The sequence below is a fragment of the Mastacembelus armatus genome, chromosome 10 (assembly GCF_900324485.2).
Source record: "Mastacembelus armatus chromosome 10, fMasArm1.2, whole genome shotgun sequence".
NCBI classification, from domain to species: Eukaryota; Metazoa; Chordata; class Actinopteri; order Synbranchiformes; family Mastacembelidae; genus Mastacembelus; species Mastacembelus armatus.
The window spans coordinates 3,836,350-3,861,989 of NC_046642.1; the positions used below are offsets into that span (position 1 = coordinate 3,836,350).

The 25,640-nt window shown below is 39.5% G+C and overlaps 4 protein-coding genes across 5 annotated transcripts; 2 read left to right on the plus strand and 2 right to left on the minus strand.

Moving 5' to 3' along the window:
• The first annotated feature begins 174 nt into the window (after positions 1-174).
• nudt6 (nudix (nucleoside diphosphate linked moiety X)-type motif 6) lies at positions 175-9,051 on the plus strand. 2 transcript variants are annotated; one of them, XM_026330146.1, is made up of 6 exons: positions 175-446; positions 1,488-1,691; positions 4,683-4,738; positions 6,308-6,583; positions 7,362-7,416; positions 7,807-9,051. In XM_026330146.1, the coding sequence occupies exons 1-6, from the start codon at positions 197-199 to the stop codon at positions 8,178-8,180; spliced, it is 1,215 nt and encodes a 404-aa protein (XP_026185931.1). In that variant the 5' UTR covers positions 175-196; the 3' UTR covers positions 8,181-9,051. The 2 variants fall into 2 exon arrangements, with proteins under 2 accessions (XP_026185931.1, XP_026185932.1); XM_026330147.1 differs by lacking the exon at positions 6,308-6,583.
• On the minus strand, positions 6,768-14,890 carry fgf2 (fibroblast growth factor 2). Its single transcript, XM_026330148.2, has 3 exons — positions 14,262-14,890; positions 11,641-11,744; positions 6,768-9,350 (listed from the first exon to the last, which is right to left on the minus strand). Exons 1-3 carry the CDS (start codon positions 14,437-14,439, stop codon positions 9,165-9,167), a joined length of 468 nt encoding a protein of 155 aa, XP_026185933.1. The 5' UTR covers positions 14,440-14,890; the 3' UTR covers positions 6,768-9,164.
• Positions 14,891-18,019: 3,129 nt separating this feature from the next.
• bbs12 (Bardet-Biedl syndrome 12) lies at positions 18,020-22,053 on the minus strand. The gene is made up of 2 exons (XM_026330145.1): positions 21,983-22,053; positions 18,020-20,203 (listed from the first exon to the last, which is right to left on the minus strand). Exon 2 carries the CDS (start codon positions 20,187-20,189, stop codon positions 18,288-18,290), a length of 1,902 nt encoding a protein of 633 aa, XP_026185930.1. The 5' UTR covers positions 20,190-20,203; positions 21,983-22,053; the 3' UTR covers positions 18,020-18,287.
• A 115-nt stretch (positions 22,054-22,168) lies between these two features.
• Positions 22,169-24,433, plus strand: cetn4 (centrin 4). Its single transcript, XM_026330354.1, has 5 exons — positions 22,169-22,310; positions 22,561-22,716; positions 22,820-22,948; positions 23,236-23,373; positions 24,159-24,433. Exons 1-5 carry the CDS (start codon positions 22,308-22,310, stop codon positions 24,246-24,248), a joined length of 516 nt encoding a protein of 171 aa, XP_026186139.1. The 5' UTR covers positions 22,169-22,307; the 3' UTR covers positions 24,249-24,433.
• The last annotated feature ends 1,207 nt before the right edge of the window (positions 24,434-25,640 follow it).

Below are 25,640 nucleotides of genomic sequence, written 5' to 3' on the forward strand. Positions count from 1 at the left end.
GCAAAAGTCTATATTTAATATGTCTAAACGGTGAATTTAACATCAGACCTTGAGGGCTGAGGATAAAACTGGAAAATTTCTCTGCAGCAAATCCTCGAGTTGTTTTATCAGAGTATTACGGTATTTATGCAACTTCCCGGGCGGACGTTTACGCAACTGTTCCGTGTGGACTCACATACCGGGTCTAAACGGATCCATGGCTTCCTGTGCTTTTGTTTCCAAACTATCGCAGGTGACAGGAAGGTTTTGCAGCAAAGCGTCTTGTCCCACACGCACGACTGTCCGTGCGTTGACATGCACAGCAACTCGCGCCCAGCTGCACAAAGTGGAAGGGACCAGCGCTCTGGCTGGAAAAGTGGACCGGTTCGGTGGAGTGACGGTGAATCTGGCTGACGCCGGTTTACCGGCGGACATCAGCGAAGGTGCATTCAGCAGATTACTGCAAGGTTTGTTGCCCTAAAGCCTGGCGCACCTGGCCCTGCATCAAGAAGCAGTAATAACCATGCAATGACTCCATTACCCACAAATCATTAACCTGTCTGACCAGAAACTAAGACAGTAGTATAAAATATATAGTGTGAGAAAAGTACAAAACCCTGTGAACCAGAATGAAAAGAAATCTGCATGGAGGTTTGACCTTCAGGGTTTCACAGCTGTTCTTGGTGGCACTTACAGGCCAAATACTGTTTCTTATGTATTGTACTGACATAGACTCTAGTTGACCAGGCTTCAATGTATTGTCAGGTGAATATTAGTTAGGAAAAAACCTTAATATCCATCTATTAAGAGGTGGGGTACACCTTGGACTGATCACTAGTCTATCACAGGGCTGACACACATTCACAGCTACAAGAAATTTAGATGAACTTAACCCCAAACTTCATGTCTTTGGTAGGAAGCCAGAGAAAACATGCAAAGTCTACACAGACCCCAGGTTTGAACAGGACTTGAACCTTCTTGGTGTGAGACAACAGTGCTAACCACTACCCCACATCCCTGCATGAACAAGCACATCCCTGCTAAAATTATTATAATTATTATTATTTATACCTTCATACATCCATTTTTTTTAGCTTTTCTTTTGTTTTACATTTTCACAGTTGAAGCCCAGTAATTAACATCAAAAGGCTCAAAGCAAAGTGTTAAGAGACGGGGCTTTAAAAAAACTAACTGAAAGTTCATGAACATTTCAGAGATCAGCTGGAGAAAGAATGAAACAAGTAGAAATGTTTGTGTTACACTTTAAATAGACAGAGACATTAAAGTAAATTACATATGTTTTTATAACAACTTTCACCAAAGTGTGTTGTTTTTTTTAATCTCATATTTTTTTTAAATATCCCAAATCGCTCAACCATCAAATTAAATGTAATGTTTAAATCTATAACAGTCATTGTTCACATATTTCTGTCTATTATTATTATTGAATAATAACACGAGCACTTCCTGAAAGGTGAAAGTTACCATGTGAAGAATGTACTCAACAGATTGCTTGGTGCAGTGGAAAGCTGAGGGGAAGGTAGCGGTGTGGCTTCGAGTGCCCATCTCACTGAGCCGATGTGCCGCCGCCGCTTCAACTCATGGCTTCACGTTCCACCACGCCAAACACGACCACGCCGTGCTCGCCCTGTGGATGGGAAGAGGGGAAAGCCGGCTGCCTGGGTTTGCAACTCACCAGGTTGGAGTGGCAGGTACAGATTTCTGGGTTTTAGAAATAGTAGTTTGATAAAACCATCAGTCTGCACAAACTGTTGAGTTCTTGTAGTTTGTACTTTTCATGATTTAATGTATTAGCCAGTAACCACTTTAGCATTTAACCAATAAATGACTATTGCAACTTAAATAAATTTACAGTGTAAACCAAATATCTTGACAAACTACATGAGGTCCACACTACATTTTGGCAATAATCTGTGTTTTTAATATCACTGAGTAAACAATAAAATTACGGTAGATAAAAAAATCATATATACATATATATATATATATATATATATGTATATATGAAATGGATTTCGGCTGCCCTCCGCTAAAAGGACTCTGGGGAGAACATCCGATTTTACATCACCTCGGACTGACCGAGCTGACCACAGGCTGCTGGGACCCACAAACCAAACTGCTACTGATATGAAAGCACAGTTTTTACATGATCCCAGCAGTGATGAAACGTCAGGCTCTGAGACTTAATATATGTTTCTTAATATAAAACAGTGCTGCAGGTTTTGGAAATGACAACACACAGCAGAGTGTGATGTTCTTTTTCACCCATAAATAAAACTAAAGATGATTCACAGTACATTACTTTATTATTTTCTCCAAGATGTGGGACTATGTGTGTTTTAACTGTGGCCCATTTCATTGACGTAAATGGAAATTCACTCATCAGGATTGTGAATGAAGTGCAAACAACAACAAAGGAGGAGCTGCTGATCTTTTGTGCTCAGTTTCTGATTATCCACTAGAGGGCAGAGAATATTTTCTACCTCTTTCCAAAGAGTCGTTGCACTTGAAGCATGCCAGAACATGTCCACAGCATCCTTCAGTGAGTAATGGGGCCCAGAATTTCCCTTCTTGTAGCCAGAATTTCCCCCTCACAAACAGTGATGAAACTAAGGTTAAGTATCTGAAATATGCAGCTGTTTAGATACTTGTTTGCTTGCTTACCTTTGTTCATTACAGATGGGAACAGAAAACAATTACACAGTGAACTGGCTGTCAGATAAGTGTCTGATGACGTACCAGAGAGTTTAGTTACAGTTTGAACCTTCACTTGTTTCTTATTGTTGTAGATTTGGCCAACACAGCTATAACTGAGCTGACCTCTGACCCCTCAGGATAAAGCCAGTAACACGAGAAACTGCAGCTCCATTTCAGATTAGACAAATAAATGTCTAGATAAATATTGTGTGTTCCTTCATGGAGCTAGAAGTTTTTAACAAAGGAAGCAAGGAGTGTTTCATGTATTACGTTGTGGCTTGTGGAGCCTCTACTAATTGCATTTTGGATTATTTTCACTCTTTTCAGTGCTGTCTCTCCACATTACCTTGTAATAACTGTACACGTGAAACCAAACTAAACTAAAACTCAGTCCTTTGCATAAACAGATCTGATTTTACTGAGCAGCCTATGGAGCAAAATGGACATCACATACACGCTCTAATTAGGTTTTTGAAATATTATCCGGTTCTTCTGATTAGATAGACTTTTTGATCTTGAGTGATTCTCAATCACAGCAGATCAAATTTCTGTATAAACATTAAAAAGCAAGTCAAGACTACAGAGTAGAGACTACACAACATGTAGCAGATATCAACATACATGGATGGATTAAGAAGAGACATCAAATTCTCAATTTAAGCCACAATAAAAATAGAAATGCCAGAAATTGATCTCAGGCCATTAACAGCTTTCATGCTACTAAACCCACAGTTTCCCTCTGGTGATTGCTTCTGGGTTTTTTATTTCCATATTTCCAATCCCCGTTTTTTTCCTGCTGCTCCTGTTGAGCATTTTGTTTCCTGGACTGAAAGCTACATAATGATAGCCTCCCTTAGCAGCAAGCAGGCCTCCTTCTGTGAAGCGTCATATGGCACAAGGATCAGGGATGACCTCAATTTCCACTTGGAAGGCCAAGTCAGACATTTAAGGGGACCCATCCCTCTTTACGCATCTGTGACATTCATTTAAGGAGGCCCGTCCCGATTGGTCAGAGGGAGCAGCCGGAAAAGAAAGTGGCCTGTTTCCCCTCCTCTTTGTGCTCCTCCTGAGCTGCTAGCAGCAGCAGCAGCACATAGCTGCCTCTCTTAGTCACTACCTGCAGAAAAAATCTTCTCAAACAGAAGAGAAAAATGTTCAATGGTGAAGTGGGATGTCCACATCATTCATAAGTAGAGCTGAGTCACTCAGCCTCTGTTTAGACTCAAGAAAGTCGGGAATTTTGCCTTCCTCCATAAGATTTTTCTATTTTAACCCCTTCTTTCCAATGTAGGGCTGATGTTAGACAGATATAATCATTATATTTATTTATATTACCAAAGGGTTCCATGACTACTTGAGGAAAGTTGTTGCTTGTAGCGGGAACCCACACAGAATTATCACATCTCTTTCTTCTGTTGATGTTTATAGCAGCTCACTGCTTCATTCTCACCAGTCACATCAGCATCGTTTCGGTTTCTGTTTAAATGAAACCTCTGGCAGACTGTGGAGCTTTTAGCAGCAAAGGAGCCAGACATTTCCCACAAATGAGCAAAGAGGAGAGCGACTGCTGGACTTGGAGTACATTTATTGGGTGGTTAGAAACACACCTCCATGTCTGTGTTGTATTTCCAGTTTGTTGTGAATATTGCAGGTGTAAGTCTAGTTGTTGTCTGACGAACACATTTGTCACGACATTGTCTCAGAGTAGGTGCAAATATGTCAGTGGATGACTGGTGCAAATCATCCTCCAAATATGAAGTGGACAAGGCAGCAGTTGTGCTGTCTGAGACTCAGCTCAGGGCTTTTTCCTCGACATGGTGTAAGGGTTATGTTTTGTCCAACCTAATAATTAACTTTGAGCTAGACGGCCAACAAGTCTGCCTTTAAAATGTCCTCACTGCAACTACTTAAGTGCAAAATATGGACCAGTTTATACTAGAGGAAAGTTGTTGCATAATAAGTGACAGTTTTTTCCTCCTGTCTAGGTGCAGTTGTTGATGAGTCCACAGGAAAAGTTCTTGTTGTCCAAGACAGAAACAAGGTACAGCATACCTGTCACTTTACTGTTACATGTTAATTTGCAACACATACAACATATTAATTGAAATAAATGCAACATAAATGTTTTTTTTTTTTTCATGAATTTCTTCATGTTTTTGCTAAAACAATGAGGTCAATAATATATTTACTACTTAACCTCAGAAAGGATAGAATGAGATCAACGAAAACTCTTAATTATCAGGAAATTATGATATGGAAAAAATAAGCCATAGCCACAGAATTGGAATTACTACTAGATACAAATACCAGACAACTTAGCACAGTGACACGTTCCTCAATTAAATGGCATTCATGACTGGTTAACATCATTTTTGGCAGGTACTCTAGTGCAGTTCTCGCTGGGTGAGACAGAAATGTTTTTGAATCCATTGGACTCTGATCCTTCCTTCCTCAATAAATCAACAGTTATGATGCTGCTGCTAAAAATGTCAGTGATTAGTTTTGTTTATTCAGTGAGGTGCATGTTGCTTCTGTTGACCCAAACGTGGGTGAAAATCCTGTCCGACCTTCAGCTTCCCTCATGCTTAACATAGCGCCAAGCAACATTAGCTGACCTCAAGCAAACACGGTGTTTACATGAGCTGAATGCACTCAAACAACTTTTGAGTGTGTGTTTCTGGTTGCTGTCACAGAGCCCTGCTGTAGCGCTCAAGTTATTAGGTTCACTTACAACAGGCCTCTTTTAACACTTGTTTGTTTGCGTTCTCAGCCAAAGTGAGGTTGCCACCAGCGTCAAAATGTGATTGCACAGCGATGCAGCAATTTGGAAAATGTTTTTAGAAATACCAGCCAACACAATTTGATATAAATGAGGCAACAAGTAAAGGCCCTTTCACATTAACTGTTGTTCCAAAAAGCAGCTGTTTGTGTCCTTAATGACTCAACATTATTTTAAGCGGTCTGACTAATCACACATCGCTAATGCAACAAACGTTGAGCTGTCTTAATCTTTAGTAGGAACACCAGGTACTGACGTGCAGAGTCTGAGCCTGTTTAGCACAACACAGCAACGTGAACACACATGTCATCATTAATCGAGCCAAAAGAAAATATTTTACATTTCTGGTGGGAATTATTTTGGGATTTGTTCTTCCCCAACACTATTGTCAATTCAAAGACTGCTTCAAACTAATTTTCTTTGTCTCCTGTAATACTATCGAGCCATGCACATAGCTTTGGTCACACATCAGGTTTTTTGATATGTGTCTTTGAGGGGTTTGCAAACAAAATTCAAATTATTTTCCCACATGAACCCAAAATGGTCTGCAGGAAGCATTAGTGCCACATGTGAAATATGCTACTTTGTGAATTAAAGAAATTTTATTTCTTCCATGACCTTAAATTTGAATGTTCAACAACCCTAATTTCCTTTAGACACATTTATCGTCAGCAGTTTAATAAGACGTCACTCTAGACTGTGGATCATGTGACAGATATTGTTAACACTATAATTGACAGAATTTAAGAAGCTGGACTTACACTGCACATAACCTATAACGTGTCTCAGCCGGGAATCTTGGTGTAATGTATCGTAATGGCTTTTGTCCAGAAACAGAGGGAAACAGTTAGTGGCCTGGAACTGTGGGGAGTGTTTTATCTCTTCCTCTCCTCCTCCTCCCCAACGAGCTGTTTACTGGAAATGGGGCTTTATACAGCAACAGTCTGGCCTTTGGCAAGAGAGCGACTCTGGCAGACAGAGCCAGCTCAGAGCTCACGGGGGACTGCAAACTTCCTGAAAAGAAACCAGGATATTATCACTTTCACATCTGTAAAGACAAGTGAGAGCAAACTGAATGTAAAACCATCCATCGGGGAGATGAATGAGATACTGGATAAGAGAGTTTTATTTTAACCATCACTCAGTGACATTTACAGATTATTTACCTGTAGTCTCTGTGTGGACAGATGTTTACAGTGGTTATCCTTCCAGCAGGTCCTTCTTATTATTATTTTCACATTCAGCTCTGACAGGTTCTGCGAGGATGAGTCTCTTCACACATTAATTAGACTTCCACAAAATTTATTTTATTTCTTTTTAGTAACATTTTAGAAACAACTCCAAAAATAAAAGATAGCACTTTGATAACAGTACAAGTAAATGCTGTAGTGCATCCGTGTTCCCCACAAACAGAGGATTTGCAAAATCAGGAAAATCTAAGATTGCTAAAAAGCATTTCTGAAAACAAGCACAGCACACAAACATCTTTAACTACAAAAATATATGTACAACACTGACCTCATAATTTAACCAGCAGCATACTGTTATTAAATATCAAGGATAAGTGGTGAAACAGTTTAGGAAGACAAACACTTCACTTCCTCCAGAGTCTGGCACTAAATCTAGAACATGAAATGAAAGGATTCTCAGCTCAGAGCATTAAATTCTTCTTTTTACTTCAGATACATAAGACAATCCCAATGAGCATGTGATTTACTAGTGACTGTTTCAATGGCCTTACTTTATGGCCACTAATTTGAAGAACAAGTGATTATTACAGGCTATTACAATGCAGTGTACATGTTGCTATGACTCTACAATACATTTACAGCAGTACTATCTATCGCACTTAATGTTGAATTTGAACCTTGCTCTAAAATTTCAGACAAAGAATGCTTGGAAGTTCCCCGGTGGTCTGTCTGATCCAGGAGAAAATATCGGTGAGTATCACACTCAACAGAGCAAACAACTAATACAGTACATCCTAAGTCCTTTTAGTATTAAATGATACATATACATTCGTTTGATATGTACAAAATAAGGCACGGTATATATGCAAAGAATTATATCTTTCTCCAAAGTCACCCTTAACTCTTTAAAAGCAGCTTTAACATTATGTACATGACCCATCCCAAAAAGCAGCGTCAAACATTTGTCTTTACAAAAAAAAAATATATATATATATATATATATGTATGTATGTATGTATGCATTTTCCCTTTTCCACACAAAGTCTGCAAAGTGACTCTTACAAGAGAACATAAATATGTGTATTTTCTTAGGATCCTCTGAATGCCTCAACATATATTTTGCATGTGAATCTTCCTCAGGTGCCACTGCCGTTCGTGAAGTTTTCGAGGAAACCGGTGTTCGCTCCGAGTTCAGATCTCTGCTCAGCATCCGGCAGCAGCACAACCACCCTGGTGCCTTTGGCATATCGGACATGTACATCATCTGCCGACTCAGCCCGCTCACCTACGACATCAACTTCTGCACTCAGGAGTGTCTGCGCTGCGAGTGGCTGGACCTGGCCCGTCTGACCACGACCAAAGACACCACGCCCATCACCTCTCGCATAGCCAAGCTGCTGCTTCACGGTTTGGAGCAGGGCTTTGACAAGATCGACCTCACCATGGAGGAGCTTCCTGCCGTCTACTCTGGGATGTTTTACCAGCTGTACCACAGGCAGCTTCTGAAATCCTAGCATTATGGCTAGCTACGCTGACACATGGCTGTCGGTGTTTCTCATATTTAAAGTCTATTTACTGCACTCACTACTGTAACTGTTACCATTGAGGAAATATGGTGCAAGAGAATTACAAGAACATTCATTTTGTGGTTCTAAAGGCCGAGGCCACGATGGCACCTGCAAGACTGCAGAGTTTTTTACGGTTTATTCTGTCAACCATGAAGTCAGTGTAGGCAACGGTGGCTGTTGGAAGCTGCATTCATTTAACTGGGAGCAAATAACGTCACAATCAGCTGTGACTGTTGCTAATTAATTAATTAATGCAGTATTAATATCGGCTGCCTAACTAACGTAGCCTACTTGTTAGTTAAGGAAATAAAAAATAAGAACTATTCCTGGTATTATTTTCATTATTGCCTGTCACTGAATGGAATGTCAATCACACACAATTATTGTACCTTGTATTTATACTTTATGCTCCAGTCCCGTGCAACATTACCTTGAATTATTCGAGTGCCAAAAGGGGAATGCAGTTTAACATCATCATCCAGCTAAAATTATCCAAGCATTGTGTGCGTAACTTGTTTAGTTCTTATTTTGTCAAACTAAATCTGATTATCTGTTCAGTCTCTGTTCTCTTCATTACAGTAACTTTCAGAAGCAGACTGAGAAGACATGAATGGTGCTGCTGTGAATCCCACAGCCAGAGGGAGAAGACCTCTATAGATATAAGGAACAGATAATGCTGTGTTCCCGTTCTCTAGCAGTGTGTATGTCCACAGTAAACGTCTGGTTTTACTGGGAAGCAGCCAGATGTGAATGTGTTTAAAAAGTAAAGCTGTATAGTAGCAGACATATTCAGAATAAAAAACATAACAGAACATAACAGTTGAAAAGCATCACAGCTATTTGGGGCAATGTTGATGGAACGCTTTGTCTTCATTGCCGTCACATCTTCTTATCTCTTCGAGACTTTAACATTTCTTGATTGGACTCGCTTTAGCACTTAGCAGACATTGGAAGAAAGAGAATGGCCTTCTGACCTGGTCCGGTTTTGTTTCCAGACTTGTACTGGCCAGTCCGCTTGAGCGCCACATACATGTTCGGGTACTTCCTGGAGCGGTAGGTGTTGTAGTTGTTGCTCTCAAGCCGCTCTAAGAAGTAGCATTCATCTGTTGCTCGTCTCTGAAAACAAAAGACATAAAAATGAACAAAGAAGTGAAGTTTTATTTGCTCTTCATTGCAGTAGAATGAATTCTGCTGGGAATTTAAACTGGGGAGTTGGAGACTGGGAGGATTGAGCTAAGTATTACTGCATATCCCTGCAGTCCCAGTATTATATAATAAGCTGGAAAACAGTAGAAAATAGTGTAATATGGTATAGGGTGTAAGAGAACTGTCATTCTTATTTATAGTAGTTATTTATTTAATATACAGCCTGTTGATGCAAATGGAGAAACCATTTAGTCATGAAGGACATTACAACTTAATGCCACCTTTTTGCTAAAAGTTGGTTTAGAAGGATTTCTGCTCAATGTTTCACACTGAACTCCATATATAAAATGTGAGAAGTTACTTTCTTTGACAACAAATCAAAGAAATAAAGGACCAAAAATGTTCAGTCCAAGAAAAACCTGGATGTGAGACAAATAGAAAAAGTATGAACCAAATCATTTGTGTCTCTTGTGCTTTCATGTTACTGATCCAATGTGCTAAACATTACACCTTGTTAAAATAATGAAGATTAAATACAGAAGCTCTGGCCAATGTCTGTCTCACTGGGCATTAACTGTCCTACACCCTCTCCAACAAGACGCTTTTGTTTTAGTTTCTGTTTTTAGCTCTGAAGCTGCTAGAAGACTTTTTCTTTCAGTTTGTAATATCTGCCCATGGCTACTGTGTTTAATTCATTATGTAAATGCAATAAACAGTTCCAACAAATAATAACAGATCGTATTAGCAGATTGTAGTGTGATATATTCCTGTCAAAAACATATCAGTCAGTTAGATTCAACTTCTAAATAAACTGCGTGCAAGAGGCTCCTGCTGCAATGAGCTAAATCCAAAGAAATAAACAAATATTCATTTTCCTCACCCATAAGACTTAACTTTTATTTTAACACTACACTTGGTAATAAGAAGAAAACGGGTGTTACTGGGATTTTAAATGAGTTCATACATAGAAGTCAAAGCAAAGCACCTTGCATTTCATGGCTTCTCATGGTCACATGACTTAATCACCAAACCACTTCACACTGCAGCTGTAAGCAACAACAGTGGCAAGAGACCAGCACTGGCTATTTGTCGTCAACATCCAGATAAATTTAATTTACGAAAAGAAAAAAAACTTGTAAGGTGCCTCGGAACAGCTGATGACTGCACAACTAAAATCAGCAGATGATCTGGAGGTGACGGTTCAAATGATCTATAACCTCCTGAGCTCTAATAACAAACAGATGCACTGGTGCAGGACAGAAAGAAACAATCCCAGTAAGACTTTTTACAAAAGTCCACTCTTATGTCCTCTCACTCATTTCACCGCGTGTGAACAAAAAGCATTCTCCCATTTTCTTACAGATCAATAGTTGGATGCATAAACATCTTTCTGATTCTGTCTTTTGTCCCTCAGAGCATGTACTGCTTAGTCCCGCACTTCATCACTCAGAAGATCCAAAACAACTTCACAATAAAAGCCTGGACATACTGGTCAGTTGCCTGCTCACATTTCAACAATTTGCAACCATATCTCTGTATTTATTTTTTAACACAGGATAAATTGAAGTTGCTCACATTGTTTCCTTATCAGTCTGGATTCTGTGGTTATGTGGTGCAAAATCAGACTCGAAGCTATATAAAATAATGTGATTTGGATTTGAAGGCTCAAAGCCAAACTTGTCAGCGTTGCCATGTCAGGATTGTGTTGCCCACAGTGGATTGGCTGAGGCAAAACAGACAAATGGTTCAAATGATTAGATTTAAGAGCAGGGCCTCAGCTGGCACCAAACTCTGATCAAAACAAACACGAATGTAGATATGAAATCATTTTTTGTCTCTTTGAATGCCATACATAATAAATTCCATATATCATCACACTTTGGCTTGGACTCATCTAAAGCTGTGGCCTTTTTCATATTATGTGCTGGCTGTGACAAACAAGTGTCAACCTAATTATTTCTCTTCGCTGGGGGAAGATTTTCTTTATTGGAGAAGTGGTAAATATTTGGTTTCCAAAACAGCAGTGACACTCTTCACTGGGGTCAACTGACTGTCCTGCCAACTGGATAACATTTACTGTAGGTGTTTAGTACATAGTGGTAAAAAGTACTCTTGGTAAAGCATACAGTATATATAAAAAAAACTCTTAAAAGCCTTTCAGCAAATACTCTTTGATGATTTCATTGGGCCTCAAAACTCATTGCACAAGAGAAACTATGTAACTTTAGTTCATGGAAAAATGAAAATCCAGCTCACTTACTGCTCCAAACAGTCGTCCATCTCTGTTCATCGCCAGATAACGGTTTGCACAAACTCCTTTGATGACCACCTCCCCCACAGAGGTCGCCTGCAGCTGAAGCTTTACTGAGGAAAAACACAGAGGTTCTTTTGAAATGAGCCAAAGCACAAAGCATTTGTAGTTCGATTGTGGGATGTTTAAAGAAAAAAAAAGTTAAATACTTTGGTTAACACATATCTCTGTGTTTAACTAAAATAACTACATTCCTCCACTAAAATGAAATTAACTGATCATTTATAGGTTAATGTATGAAGTGCTCAGTGGGTTTACTGGAGCCATTTAGCTGCTGTCCAAAAAAAAAAAAACAAAGTTGATGAAAGCAATGAAAGCAGAATATGTTGCTCTTTTTATTGCTATTAATTATTATTTAAAAGAATAGTTTGCTGTTTTGTGTTGTGCTTTCCCTCATGTTTTTGTTCACACTGGCTGACATTGTATTTGCAGTAAGTGAAGGAAACAGCACCAATTGCAACTCACTTCAACCACCGGACAGTAGCACCACAGCTGACAGCAGCCTGCACACACAGCATCTGCTGGCTCTTCACACATGCAACAAAGTCGTCTCCATATTTTATTGTATTTTATTTTATTTTCATACATTGCTTCTTTCCAACAGAGCATATTTTGCATGAAGCCAAACCTCTAAAAAGGAAGCAGTGGCCCTGTAAGGTAAACTAGAGGCCGATCCAGAATTAGTGCACATTAAAGCTTCAACTAGACACACATCTGTCCACAGTTATGTTTTCTGCCTCGATGATTCATGTCCCAGATCAAAGAGGTGTTCTTCCCTAAAAAAAAAAGATAATTGGTCTGAGTGCGCTGTGGTGAGTTTGATGTTTACTGGGTGTAATATGTCCACAGCTATTGTAAATAAAGGAAAACCTTCCCTCGACTGTTCGTGTTTCTGAACTGTGCGGTCCTATTGATAATTGTCCTGGGGTCAGAGATGTAAGGGCGATGATTTGTTTCAGTTTCAGCTGACACTTTTGTCCTCAGAGAGCTTCAGCAGGGGAAGTTACAAATAAAACTAACAACATTAACACAGAAATCCAACATTTCCCATTCTAATTGGCAGGTATATCTGGCTGTCTAAAGCGTTGGCAGGAATATCACAGCTTTAACAAAAGCCCCATTGTTGAAGTGCAGCTCAGGTCACATTTATTCTAAGAAGTCATTAAGGTAAAAAAAAAAAAGAATGATTAATACTGATTTCTGATTTATAACTCATATTGTATACAGTACATTCCCTTCTGAACTTCTGATACTACTAAAAAAAAAAAAAGTATTTCATGCAAACAAATTACATCTTTCTCACGTTATTGCTACAGATGAATGTCTCGTCTGCCTGACTATAAAGGGTACTTTATAGCTCGTCTCTCTCCATATGAGGAATTTGTTTAGTCACACCTGCTTCAAGTGTCAGGCTGTATCTTTACAGGTCTAGCTAAAAATGTTGGCAATAGCGTACCTCTTTGAAACAATGCTCCATTCTCTCATTAGGTGGTGGCTCCATCAGCACGTTCATAAGCCAAAACCTACATCTAACAGCACCAAGAATCGATGAGGACAATTTGCAGCAATTTGAAGGAGTTCTCAGACCTGAGGACTGGAGAGCGGGCCAAACTACCAGATAGGGTCCTAATAATCTTCTATAAGGCATTTATTTTTTTTTTTGTGTCATTTAAAATAATGTATCAGATCAAAAATCAAAAGCAACACGTGTGGGTCTATTAAAAGTGGGACACAAAATAGTGGATGAATAACTTTTATCAGTTTCAACTTAGTGCAGAGAAAAACGTTTGTGTTTTTTTTACCCAAGTGGAAGAGTGCCAACACTTTGAGTCACATCTGTGCTTCCAAACATGTGTTTTCCAAGGAAAAACTCCAATTCCATGTTCCCCCTCCTCCACTCCCACTTACTGATGCAACTTACGATACATGCGTAGCAGTGGGTGATACCGAAGCACGACGGGGTGTCACATCTATCCACTTTAACAGTTTCTAACATATAGAAAAGCATAAAGAAGCTCAAAAGCCTCTCTCACTGTCTAAATAACTATCATCTGACTGATGGTTCAGATGAGTAGTAAGAATGTATTAGCTTTTTTTGTGTAACAATAATATTATTCTCAGATTTATATTACATTTATATTCTGTGCACATGTTTATTGACTATTGACAGGGGACCTTTTAATCAGGAATCTACTTGTGCTGACTTTGAATTCCATGTTGTCCTGTCTTGTGTGACGTAAGCCACACAGTGAGCAGTGTGAATGGCTGTGACTCAGCAGCAGGGATCCACATTAAAAACATCAGGCATCTTCCATCAAAGCTCCCACTGATTAAATACATTTGAGGCTGACTTCTCGTGGGTTATTATATTTTCCAGAAGAAGACCTACACAGAGTTTGGTCGTAGTGTTTACAAGTGGAGAACAAACCTCAGTAAGCTGGAAAATTCACATCGTTCCTCCGTTATTTATTTTTTAATTTCACTCTTACTTCCCTGTTGCATATTTAGGAAAACATAAAGAAGCATTGTGTGCTGAGCAAAGCAAGAAGAAGGGGACTGGAAGCACTTACTGTGGGGGTCGTTCTTCTCCCGGATTCCATCCACTCCTCCGTCAGATCTTATCCTCAAGAAGAAGCCCCCGTTTTTACAGTACAGCCTTTTGGGATCCTTGAAGTTTCCAGGAGGGAAGCCACTACTGCCGCCGTCTTCAGGTGTAGAGGGAAGTGTTGTGATTTCTCCCGTGGCCATCTCCTCTTCTTTTCCCGCTTCCTGGCGACTGCTTCGTCTCTTTCTTGGGCAGCACAGGAGCCTCACCGTGGCCTCAAAGCTCCCTCCAACTTTTCCCTCCTCCCCTCCTTTACAGAGCTTCACACAAACTGGTTCTATTTAACCCCAGAGGTCAGGTCGCTTGAACAACCCCCTCTCAGGGCAGCAAGTGCCCTTTGAGTGCTGTTAATCTGAAGCAAAAGGACTCCTACACAAGCCTTTACCAACAGCAAATTTCTAACTGTACCATTTGTAGCTGCTCGTCTGCTGTTTATGGAGCTGGCAGCTGCTTTGCCAGTGTACTCTGAGCACACTGCTCGGGGGATACATGCAGGTTCCCCCTCTCTTCCACTCTTCTTGTAATGAAGTGTCTAAAGCAGGGCAGCTGGCTTAGATCTGTGTGGAAGGCTTTCCCCTTTGGGCCTCAGTTCGCATGCGCCCTAGGAGCACCAACACACACACACTCACATGCTCACGCCCACTAATGCTCAGTGATTTAACCAACCAACCAAGCAGAAGTCGCGAAGGAGAGGAGGGCAAAGAGGGGGACGTGCAACTTGGACTGTGTCACTGAGATCCCTCAGAGAGCCAAGTACTGCAGCAACCATGTGAACAGAGTCGACGTTTTCATTCATCCAGTCTGTTTATGACCAAGAGAAGAGCCGTAAAAAGAAAGCCAACACAACCAGCGCTGCACTGTTTCACACAGTGCTATTCCTAGGTGAAAAAAAAAAAAACAATCTGAATGTGGAATAAATACCAGCTGGATCTAAAAGCCTACACTGTGAATTACTACTCTCAACTTCATCAGAACCAGCAGAGTACTGCTCTCTTGATTTTAGGACCAACAGGGCCATGCACTTGGCAAAACAGGCAGTCACTGGTCTGGGTTTCTGGGTAACTGTTACCACATCAGAAACTTGGGCTAAATCAGTAGAAAGTCAGCTGTGCTCTTTACTGACATAATGTTGACATATAACCAGACCATTGGAGTGAGACAGGCTGGAGACACGAACACTTGTAGGACTTGTAGGGAGTCAACTCAGGAAAGCAAAAAAAAAAAAAAAGTCCTCCACAAGTATATGAGATGCAATAAAATCATACACATAAATATGCATAATGTACACATTACCCACGATTAAATGCAAAACTTATACGTAGACATACAATGAGCAATGAGAGTGAGCATTATAGATCACAAATCCTTGGGACACATTTCCTGGGACCTTATCAAATCAGGATCACATGATCTATTATTTATGTAGGAAAGGTTTAATGAATGCACATATTATTTTCAGTAATAATCTCAGAGCCATTTACAGCAGTACAATACAGGGTGTATGACCAAGTCAAGCTTATTCTTTTCAGCCACAAACCTGACCTTCAGGCTGTTTAACTATACTGAAGTGCTACTTGAGAACATTTTGATGACCAACAGGAATTTTAAGAGGACCAGTTCTTGTTTTGAAATCTCATACTGAGAGATAAGACAAGACATTGATGTCTAAAGAAACAAAAAAATGAAGTGGACTACAGGAAGAACATGGGAACGATTGTCATTAGAGACAAACAAATATTTAACGTTCACATCTCATATGAGTAGCATAAATACTGTTTAATGTTCTGAGCCTCAGTGATGTCAGTGTCCCTCTAAATGCTCCGTGCAGTGTTTAAAGCTGGTTAAAATAAATCTACCTGATAAACTCAATACTGTATAACTGGAAAACACTGAAAACATTATTCTAACAATTTTTTAAAACATTAGAAAGTTATGTAGATTCAATATATGTAATCACACTTTGCACTAGATAAGAATATAGGGAAAGAGGTGATGGTTTACCTGGTCCTTAATGAACTACATTCACCAGGTACTGCAGTATCCAACACAGCACTAATACAAAGCACCTGGGACAGAAGAACAGACAAAATCACAATAAACACTGATCACTTTAAAATAACAGACCAAAAACAACCTGACAGCTACTTATGACATCCACAGGCAACCTGATGCAGTAAAAACTATTATTTATTATATTATTTTTGTTTTATTTATTATATAAGGAAATCAAATAGCTGAACATTCACACTAGTTTAATTCTACAATTAAAAATATCTGACTTTATTGTTATTGACATTACTTTGAATAATGTGACACTGGCCAAAATTAAATGTACCCTAGAATCCAGTCTAGTAACTAGGAAATAATAGTGGGTCAATGCACCGAACCCTTTATTTTTACATTGTTTTAAAAACTGTGCATGTATCACGCTAGGATTTTTTTCTACACATGCTCGTGATGCAAGTGGCAGACAGTAAAATATACGCTGAGCCTGAATTCTCAGCTGTGTCACCAACTTCGCCATTCTGATTTAATTGTGCATTTATTATGTCATGTCACACTCCACCTTCTCACTGCCAAACCACCGCTAAGTGATGTCTGAGTCAAGCTACTAGTGGCTTCACCGTAAAGCCTTTCTAACGTTTTAATTCTTGTGAACTATTTTTAGACCAACATGAAGATCACACTCTCTGATCTGAGAGGAAATGTAAGGTCTCATGTGTTGTTGCAACTGACAGCTCTGAGATACAGTGCACACAGCAGGAAAAAGTCTGAAGATAACCAAGAGTCTGCTTTAATGTTATGTCAAACATCATTAATACTGGGTAATTTAGATTTGCCACTTTTCTCTTATATTTTCCATTTCTCAGACTGGAACAAAGTTTTTCAGTTAATGCCCTGTAATATTTGTAAACACATTAAAAAGTACTGTAAAAGAAGCATAAATCCCTGGATGAAACAATTTAATGCTAGTCTTGTAGTTTTAGGGTGTGCAACAGTCAGAGCACGGGTGCTTTTCTTTAACATTCCTGTGACCTTTCAGTGATCATGTAGGAGTGGAAATATTAGCTCAGTTCAAAAAAAAAAAAAAGTGAAATAACTTCCGGACCCAACAGGATAACAGGACTTAATAATTGACTTCAACGTTGAATCTGTCTGGAGGCATTCTTTGTCGACTAACTATTCCCATTATGACTGAACAGGTCATAAACCCCACACAGTTGACACACCCACTACGAGCCAAGCCTTAGCAATATAATGGAGCATGGGCAAATTATTGTAATAGAAATGTACCACAACTAAAAAAAGATATTGCCACAACAAAATTCCTCCCATGCTCCATGACAAAGAAATTTAATTGTGGTTTTAGAAAGGTAGTAGTAGTTTTCCATGCCTGAACTGAGCACAGAGAAAGTGTGCACTAGAATAAAGAACTACGGTCAGATGAGTCGGGTCTGGTTAATGATAGAAATAAACTGAATTTTAGGGTATTTCCCCAGGGAAATAATATGGATCCATTGTTATGCATGCACATTATAGAGAGGTGTTTCACTGATATAAACGGGGGTGAACAAAATAATAAAAACACCTGTTAATATAACATAATACACTTCAACTGCACCACAAACTGTATCTTCATCTTGAATCATCATCTCTCTAAAACAGCTTGAATAAAACAGAACAATAGCATCTTCATGAAAGGAGGATTTATTGTAGGAATGTTGTACATAACTAATGTTAGGCTGCGTTGGTTTTAACTTGGTGCATGTAACAAACTGACACTAGACTAAAATGTCATTTAATCATTTGTCTCCCCCATGTGGAAAAGAACAGCATAGCAGTTTTTCACAAAAATACATATTTTTTTAAACCATCCTTTTACTTATTCACTAAAGACAAGGACATTAAATAAAATAAGGTCTGAATGAATCTTTTCCCACCTTCAGAAAGCTGCATACAGTCACATAATCACCATGATGCTGTATGAAGATTATAAAAGCATCAGATTTTCTGATTTTTGGGCTACACCTGTGATGACCTCTGCATCGGTCTGTAGGACCAGGAAAACAACATCTAAGGCTTTCCTCCACACTTCCTGCTTCACACTTAGATTATCATAGATTTTCACTGCGGGTGCTTCGTTGGATTTCACTGACAAGGCAACTACAGTATCTTCCTTTTCTTCCTCCAAGAAAAGTTGTGAGAACTTTGCAGCAATTCCTACATGGCCACTGTAGTCCTGCAGCTGTTGGTTCACTATGGTCCTGGCTTTGATTTTTGAGATTCTTCCAGTGTTAACCATTACAGTGGATACATAATCTATTAAGCCGTCTGCCATGAGCTGCAACACGACACCCCTGTGGTGGTTAGCTGCTGTCCTTGTTTTTAGGACATCACCACTCTTCTCTATACTGTGCTTGACATGGTGCTCCGCTTGAGTTTGAAGGTGATGAATACAAAGCATTTCTGTCACTCCAGCACCAGGCAGGAGGGCTTTGTCTTTCAGAGCATGATGTAAACGATAAGCACAAGCCCAAAACTGGTCCTCTAGGGCCTGCAGCTTGCCCTGCACACAGCTTGTGATGATCACTGTGACCAATCCACTGTTTCCCCCAGTGGAAATATGCACAGCTGTACAATACTTCCTTTCATGGCTGCTGAGGTCCCTCCATATCACAGCCTTCACTCCAGTACCAACACAGTGCTTACTCAACTGGGTGGGATAAGTCACTGGAACAGCTCCTGTTGCATTAGCAAAAGGCTCTAGAACAGAAGCCTTCACTTTATCCACCACAAGTATATGATGTTTACAACAGCACTGAATCACTTTCTCATTAGCAAGCCCACTGACTAGTATCAGGTTCACTTCCAGGTTCAGTAGAATCATCACAACCTTTATCAACCACTTTTCCTCTTTGCTCGAACTTAGCAAAGCCAACGGGTCACTCACATGTTGCATACCTTTTGGTCTACTAAAGCCAAGGTGACAATAGGTATCTGATAAATCTCCAGTAATAAGAGCGACCTTCAGAGGCTGCTCTTTTAAGTGATGAGCAACTGAAGCCTGGTCAGCAGATAAAAGAACAATACAGCCTGGTACAACATCTGCAGACTCCCCTGGTAAACCAGGCAGAACACAAGTCACCACTTTAGTAACGTCAAAGGAAGAAGAGCCCGTATCTTGAGTTTTTGACTGCATTGAGCTGGCTTTTCTAACTAAATTCATTGCATCCATACAACCATGGCTCAAACCCTCTGCAATGTGAGCAATGTCAGGATGTTTAGGCTGAGGAGGAGGTTGTGCTGTGGAGACATTTTCAGACTTGGCCTCACAAAAATGTCTGCTGAGCTTTAGTTTCCTTTGTCCACTGGTGTTTAGAGTTTTGTGATGAACATTTGTTGCCCCCTGCAGGTGGGGAGGTTTCTTTGATGGCAGAAGTCCTAAACCATGAGATGTGGCAATGCAGCTCTCTGACTGAGTACCACCAAGACCCTCAGTTGAGAAGCTAAATTTCCTACAAACATCCAAACATATATCCATCCCTTCAGACATAGCTGAGATTATGTGTGAGACTGAAATTCCTTTCTGAAGGCACTCAAGCGCAGCACGGCTCCATGCACCTGCAAGAAACAGCAGGCATCCTGACCCTGTATGATAGACTTTCTGATGGGCTTGGACTGTCTCATAAACCAGCTGACCCACAGCACATGTCAGCTCCAAGTTCTCAAAGATGCGAAAACAGGAGCACACAAGAGCTGACTCCCCACTCGTGTCATCTTGGATAAATTTGTACTTTTTATTGGGGCCCAAAGAAGAATGTGTGATTCCTGCCAGTGCCGATAGCTTCTGCAGTCCAACATGCTGTCGTTGATTGATAACTGAACTTCCCATCACTTCCGTAGACCCTGAATTGTAAAAAATAAAGGTTTTAGGTTTCTTAACCTCTTACCAGTATGGCAGTTTATTGCTACTTCCTTTGTTATCACTGATGCAACAGCTGCATGCAAAAGTTGTTATAAGTAAATACACCTCCAGCAAAGACACATAAAACGATTTCATAAATTTAAGCAAAATTTATTGTGGGATGTAAAAAAAAAAATTTAAAAAAAAAAGTGAATACTGACTTCTTATCAAGTCAGTATTTACTGCCCAATACTGAGGTGAGGTAGACATCCAGCTGGTATCACACACTGCACATGCTTTAGAGTAGAATAATTTATTGTCCACCATGGTGGAAATTTTCTTCTGGCTCACCAATACATAAAGTATCTCACAGAAGTGAGTACACCCCTCACATTTTTGACATTGCTGACCAGGCTACATTGTAGCAAAGTGGCATTTCTTCAGTGTTGTCACATGAAAAGATATAAATTATTTACAAAAATGTGAGGGGTGTACTCACTTCTGTGAGATACTGTATATGAATAAGAGAAAAAGAACATAAAATTTGATCAGTATATCAGTAGTATGATCAGTATCAATATACTAAAAAAAAAAAAAAAAAAAAAACACTGTAAAACATTAAATCTGTAGGTGATTGACGTGTCAATCCCAGCTGAATTAAGAATATGAGCACATGTGACAAATGACTTTTTAGTAACTGCCTTAGTTGTCAATGGGACCCTGTAGTGCTTCCCAGAGTACAAGAGCTCAAACTGACTGTGGAGAGGATGAGAACTATCTGCAACAATACGTTTGGCTTGACTTAGTGTCCTCTCTCTGTACAGCTTGCTCAGTTGTTTTGGAGGCTTCCCAACAATCTTTCAGTAACCAGCCATGACCTTGGATTTACTATTGTCCCCTTTTCCTTGCCGTACTGTACACCCAGCATGTTTAAGATCTACCCATTGATTTTATAGCAGGTTCAAGTTACAATCATTTCATGGCATGTGTTTCTGGGTGTAGTTCATGCTGTGGATCATTATCCATCCATCCATCCATCCATCATCCACATGCACTTATTCCATATTAGGGTCACGGGGATCTGCCGTAGCCTATCCCAGCTCTCTTTTGGTGTAAGGTAGGGGTACACCCTGGACAGGTCACCAGTCCATCACAGGGCTGGATCATTGTCAGGTTGTAGAAGTCAACCTTTCCCAGCAGATAAAAGACTGCAGGACAACTGCATTCAGAATTTTTGGTTATTTAGTGCAATTGATCCTATTTTCCTCTTCATCTGTGCAGTCGGAGCCAAATAACCACAAACCAGAATGCCACCCCCACACTTAACGGCTGACAGAGAGACAGGGTACCAAGTGCTGCCTTAGCAGGATGCCAAAGTTTAGGCATTTATTACCGTTTCACTCGTTCTGTCTCATGACTTCATGGGATAAAAACTTACACTAAATTAACACTTAATGTGCCAGTCTGTTGCTGCTGAAGTTGTATTTGCTTTGCTTTGGCTTAATAAAACAACTAAATGTGTAAACTTTTGCCTACAACTTCATAACCGTTGTTTTATTTTTATACTTGCAACACAAAAACACCACATTACTAAAATCTGTAATTGACAATAAGAGATAAACAAACCTGCACAACAGCTAAGCTAACAAGCTAGAGGTTTAAAATAAACTTCTGCGTTCAGCCTGACAATAACGAGGCAAACTCCAAGTAAAGCGCAGGACTGTGACCTAAAGACGCAGCTCATACTCATATTTTATCAACCTATAAAGCCACAAACTCACCTTCATTTAACGATTTATGTTACTTGTTGTGTTTCTTCTCCCACTGACCAGCTGCTCCGACTTTAACAATTACCTACTGCGCATGCGTTGTGCAGCCTGGTTGCTTGGAGACAAGAAACGATTTCAACGATTGGTGCATACGCTTATGTCCCACCTATTTATTTTCGTGATTGGCTGATGTACCTACGTCACGACGCTTTGGCTGTTTCTATTGGTTAGCTCTCTTGTCATTTCACGGAAAAACTACAACCGTTGCTGTGTGTTTTGTTGACATCCGATAACCAAATACAGCAAAGCGGTTTTCCTGACTGTATCATCCCTTTAAATGGTAAATCCTCATATAAATGTCTTTACAAATCTTACGATGAATTTGTCTTTACGGGAGACTGTGTGATTTGCCAGGCGAAGCCGTTTATTTTAGCTGAAAACCTGTTTTGTTAGATCTCGTGGACTAGCATGGATGCTAAGTGTAGCTAGCACGATAGTGAAAACTGGCAAAATCTAAAAAAATCATGAGGATATTTTCGCATCTTTCTGCTCCATAAGTCGTCTGATTACCTTCATGTTTGTTTTCTCAGGCTTCAGCTTACAGAAAACCATCTTCCTCGGCGAACACAAAGAAAAAGGCAGGTCCTAAAATTGAACTGACTGAGGAGCAAAAGCAAGAAATTAAAGAGGCTTTTGATCTTTTTGACACAGATGGCACTGGGACTATAGACGTGAAGGAGCTAAAGGTTAGTCCTTCACCTGATGTGACCTGCGTTTTTGATGGTGTGAGTTGTCCCTATAGATCAGCACAGACCCTGGTCTCAGATCTGGTGTGTACCCGTGTCATAGGTCGTCATGAGGGCTCTTGGGTTTGAACCAAAGAAAGAAGAAATCAAGAAGATGATTGCAGACGTTGATAAAGAGGGCTCTGGAACAATTGACTTCAGTGACTTTTTCAGTATGATGACTCTGAAAATGGTGAGTGTATTAAAGTATGTGAGAACCTGAAAACAGTTCAGGGAACTGTAGATCTGTTTTTTGTTTTTGTTTTTTTAAAGCAGCTTATTGCTCTTTAAGACTGCAGAAACACATTTCGTCAGAATCTTTTTCAGTGAAATGCAATGGGTCCTTTTACCTTTTCCTCATAATGGGGCATATTTCAAGCAGATCATCAGGATTTATGCAAACCAGGAGTAGTCTGTTAATGTTTTGTGGTTATAAAGCATCAGTCATTACACTTGTTATGTCGTGGTTATTGTTAATAGAATGAAAAGGACTCCAAAGAAGAAATAATGAAGGCTTTTCGGCTGTTTGATGACGACTGCACAGGCAAAATCTCATTCAGGAATCTGAAGAGAGTTGCCAAGGAGCTGGGTGAAAACCTCACAGATGAAGAATTACAGGTATTGTACTGTGTGGTTCAACACTGGAATCAGTCAGCAACAGCTGCAGCTGACTAAACATTAATCTGTAGAATATTAGTGGATTTAATCATTTGGTCCAGAAAATGACAGCTATCGTACTTTGTAGGTTGATGTTTTATCTTGTTTTACCACATTTGACAAATAACAAATAATAGCAGATAACAATCTGGAAATGAAATGAGCAAAATAATTATTCACTTGAGTTTTCAGCCATAACTTTTTTTTGAGAGAGAGAGAAAGACACAGTGTTCAGGTTTATTAGAGAACTGGAATGTACAACCTCATCAGCACATTTTCTTCCAGTTTCAATGCTTCAGTTTCAGATATTGTAACTTGTGCCCAGAATTTGACAACACTGATGTTAAATACACCGCTCTTACATGGACGATGGTACAGTATGCTTCAGAAAAGCAAACTATGAAACAATTCGTTTTAATTGTAGAATAGCAAAATTCCTTAAAGCAGTGAGTTTACAAGATACTACAGGAAGGTAGAAATAAGTTGACGTCATAGAAAGTATACCATTTTGACTTATCACTATCACTGGTAAATGGTTAATGAAATTGCCAAGCTACAAACAAGACTGATGCACATATTAAAACAGTAATTACTTTGTAGCTTCAGGTCCGTTATTTTTCAGGATGTTGTGCACTGATAGAACCTGTGTGACACGTCATGAGCCGGAGTATTTCTGCTCTGTGAAACATTTTATAACTATTCCTAAGTGATCGTTCAACATTGCTCCATGTTTTTGATCCTTTCAGGAAATGATTGATGAGGCAGACCAAGATGGAGATGGCGAGGTCAGTGAGCAGGAGTTCTTGCGCATAATGAAGAAGACTAACCTTTACTGAGCTTGAGTGTGCCACTGTTGTCCCAGGGACCTTTTTCAGATTTAGGATGGATTATATCAGAATAGTTCACATAGTAGCTTTTTTGACTTAGCCAGATTTGTTTTGGTTGTACATAACAATTTGGACATACTGTCTCTTTGCACAATTTTTTTACAATGAAAAACAAATAAATATATTTCATCAGAGTCGATGTGTCATTTTTTACATTAACCTTATGGTCTCTTGGTATCTGTGTTATATTTAAATTACTTGCGTTTAACATTACGTCCAGGTTTCATGTTTCGGTGACTGAAGCGCATAATAGAAATACACCATTTTACAGTTTATCCCAAGCCTGGGCATTTTGTCTGAAATAGGCCATGGTCATGAAAATCTCTGAAATTAATCTCAGTGTGCTGCAATGCATCCTGCAAAGCACAACATGCCGATAATGGTCAGGGAACAGACAGTGAAAGTCATATGACTAAGTTGCTGCCGACTAACCAGAATTGTGTTACTGTAGACAGAAATGACAAGCGTGAACTTGAGATGAGTAACTCAGTAAAAGTCACTCTCACTTCATGCTTTGACTTACTGAACTAAGACATTGCTGATAGAAGATACAGTAGAAGACAGTCTTACCTACATGTTCCGATCACGTTATAGGAAAGATACTCCTATTGTTTAATTATCATATGCAGCGGATGTCTGGTTTTGGCCAAAACATCATACCTTGGTAAAATAAACAGGATATTGTAATGACGTGTTTTTCCGAGCCACTAGACTTTTGTCTATTATTTTCAGGATGCTTGCCACTGATTGTGAAAGTTCTGCACAACCTGTTCTAGACAGCGAAGGAAGATGGGGCGGAAAATATGAAAAGTCTTGTCCCAAGATGAGATATTCATTTTTCACAAATATTCCACATATTAAATGGTTGTCAGTATAAAAAAGAAACACACTAAGCACACTAAGTACTGAAGGTTTCATAAATCACAACTTTCATCAACTGTCTTCAAACTTGTAATGACGCATGCGATTTTTCTTTTTGAACATGCATGACCCACAGTAATTACCAGAAAATATAAGCATGCCTTCTAAGAGTTCTCTTCAGTTTCTACCAGATTAGTGCCAAATCTAAAATTTCTCATAAATTGCTTTATCTTTTGAGCTGAAACTTGGAATTGCTATAGATGAGGCAAATCAAAAGGCCAGTATTTCAAAGGTTCATTTTATGTTCTGCCTGTGACTCAAATCCATCCACCTTCTAGTAGTTGAAAAGCAAACCACACACCAGGTGAGAGCTGAAACACTCTGCTGCTTTGAGTGGACACAGATGACTGCAAATTGTCACCTAAACGAAAGATGGCTTTCTTCAAAACCTCAGTGTGTCAGACTTTATTTAAAAATTGT

Bases quoted from the DNA above. Each gene is read 5' to 3' on its own strand.
- cetn4 (XM_026330354.1), top strand. The intron at 22,717-22,819 runs GTTAGTCCTTCA...CCCGTGTCATAG, and splicing joins TAGACGTGAAGGAGCTAAAG to GTCGTCATGAGGGCTCTTGG. The intron at 23,374-24,158 runs GTATTGTACTGT...TGATCCTTTCAG, and splicing joins TCACAGATGAAGAATTACAG to GAAATGATTGATGAGGCAGA.
- bbs12 (XM_026330145.1), bottom strand. From the start codon at position 20,189: ATGGGAAGTTCAGTTATCAATCAACGACAGCATGTTGGACTGCAGAAG.
- nudt6 (XM_026330146.1), top strand. From the start codon at position 197: ATGGCTTCCTGTGCTTTTGTTTCCAAACTATCGCAGGTGACAGGAAGG. The intron at 1,692-4,682 runs GTACAGATTTCT...CCTCCTGTCTAG, and splicing joins TCACCAGGTTGGAGTGGCAG to GTGCAGTTGTTGATGAGTCC. The intron at 6,584-7,361 runs ATACTGGATAAG...CTAAAATTTCAG, and splicing joins CCATCGGGGAGATGAATGAG to ACAAAGAATGCTTGGAAGTT.
- fgf2 (XM_026330148.2), bottom strand. From the start codon at position 14,439: ATGGCCACGGGAGAAATCACAACACTTCCCTCTACACCTGAAGACGGC. The intron at 11,745-14,261 runs GTAAGTGCTTCC...GTTTTTCCTCAG, and splicing joins GGAGAAGAACGACCCCCACA to TAAAGCTTCAGCTGCAGGCG. The intron at 9,351-11,640 runs GTAAGTGAGCTG...TTTTGTTTTCAG, and splicing joins ATGGACGACTGTTTGGAGCA to AGACGAGCAACAGATGAATG.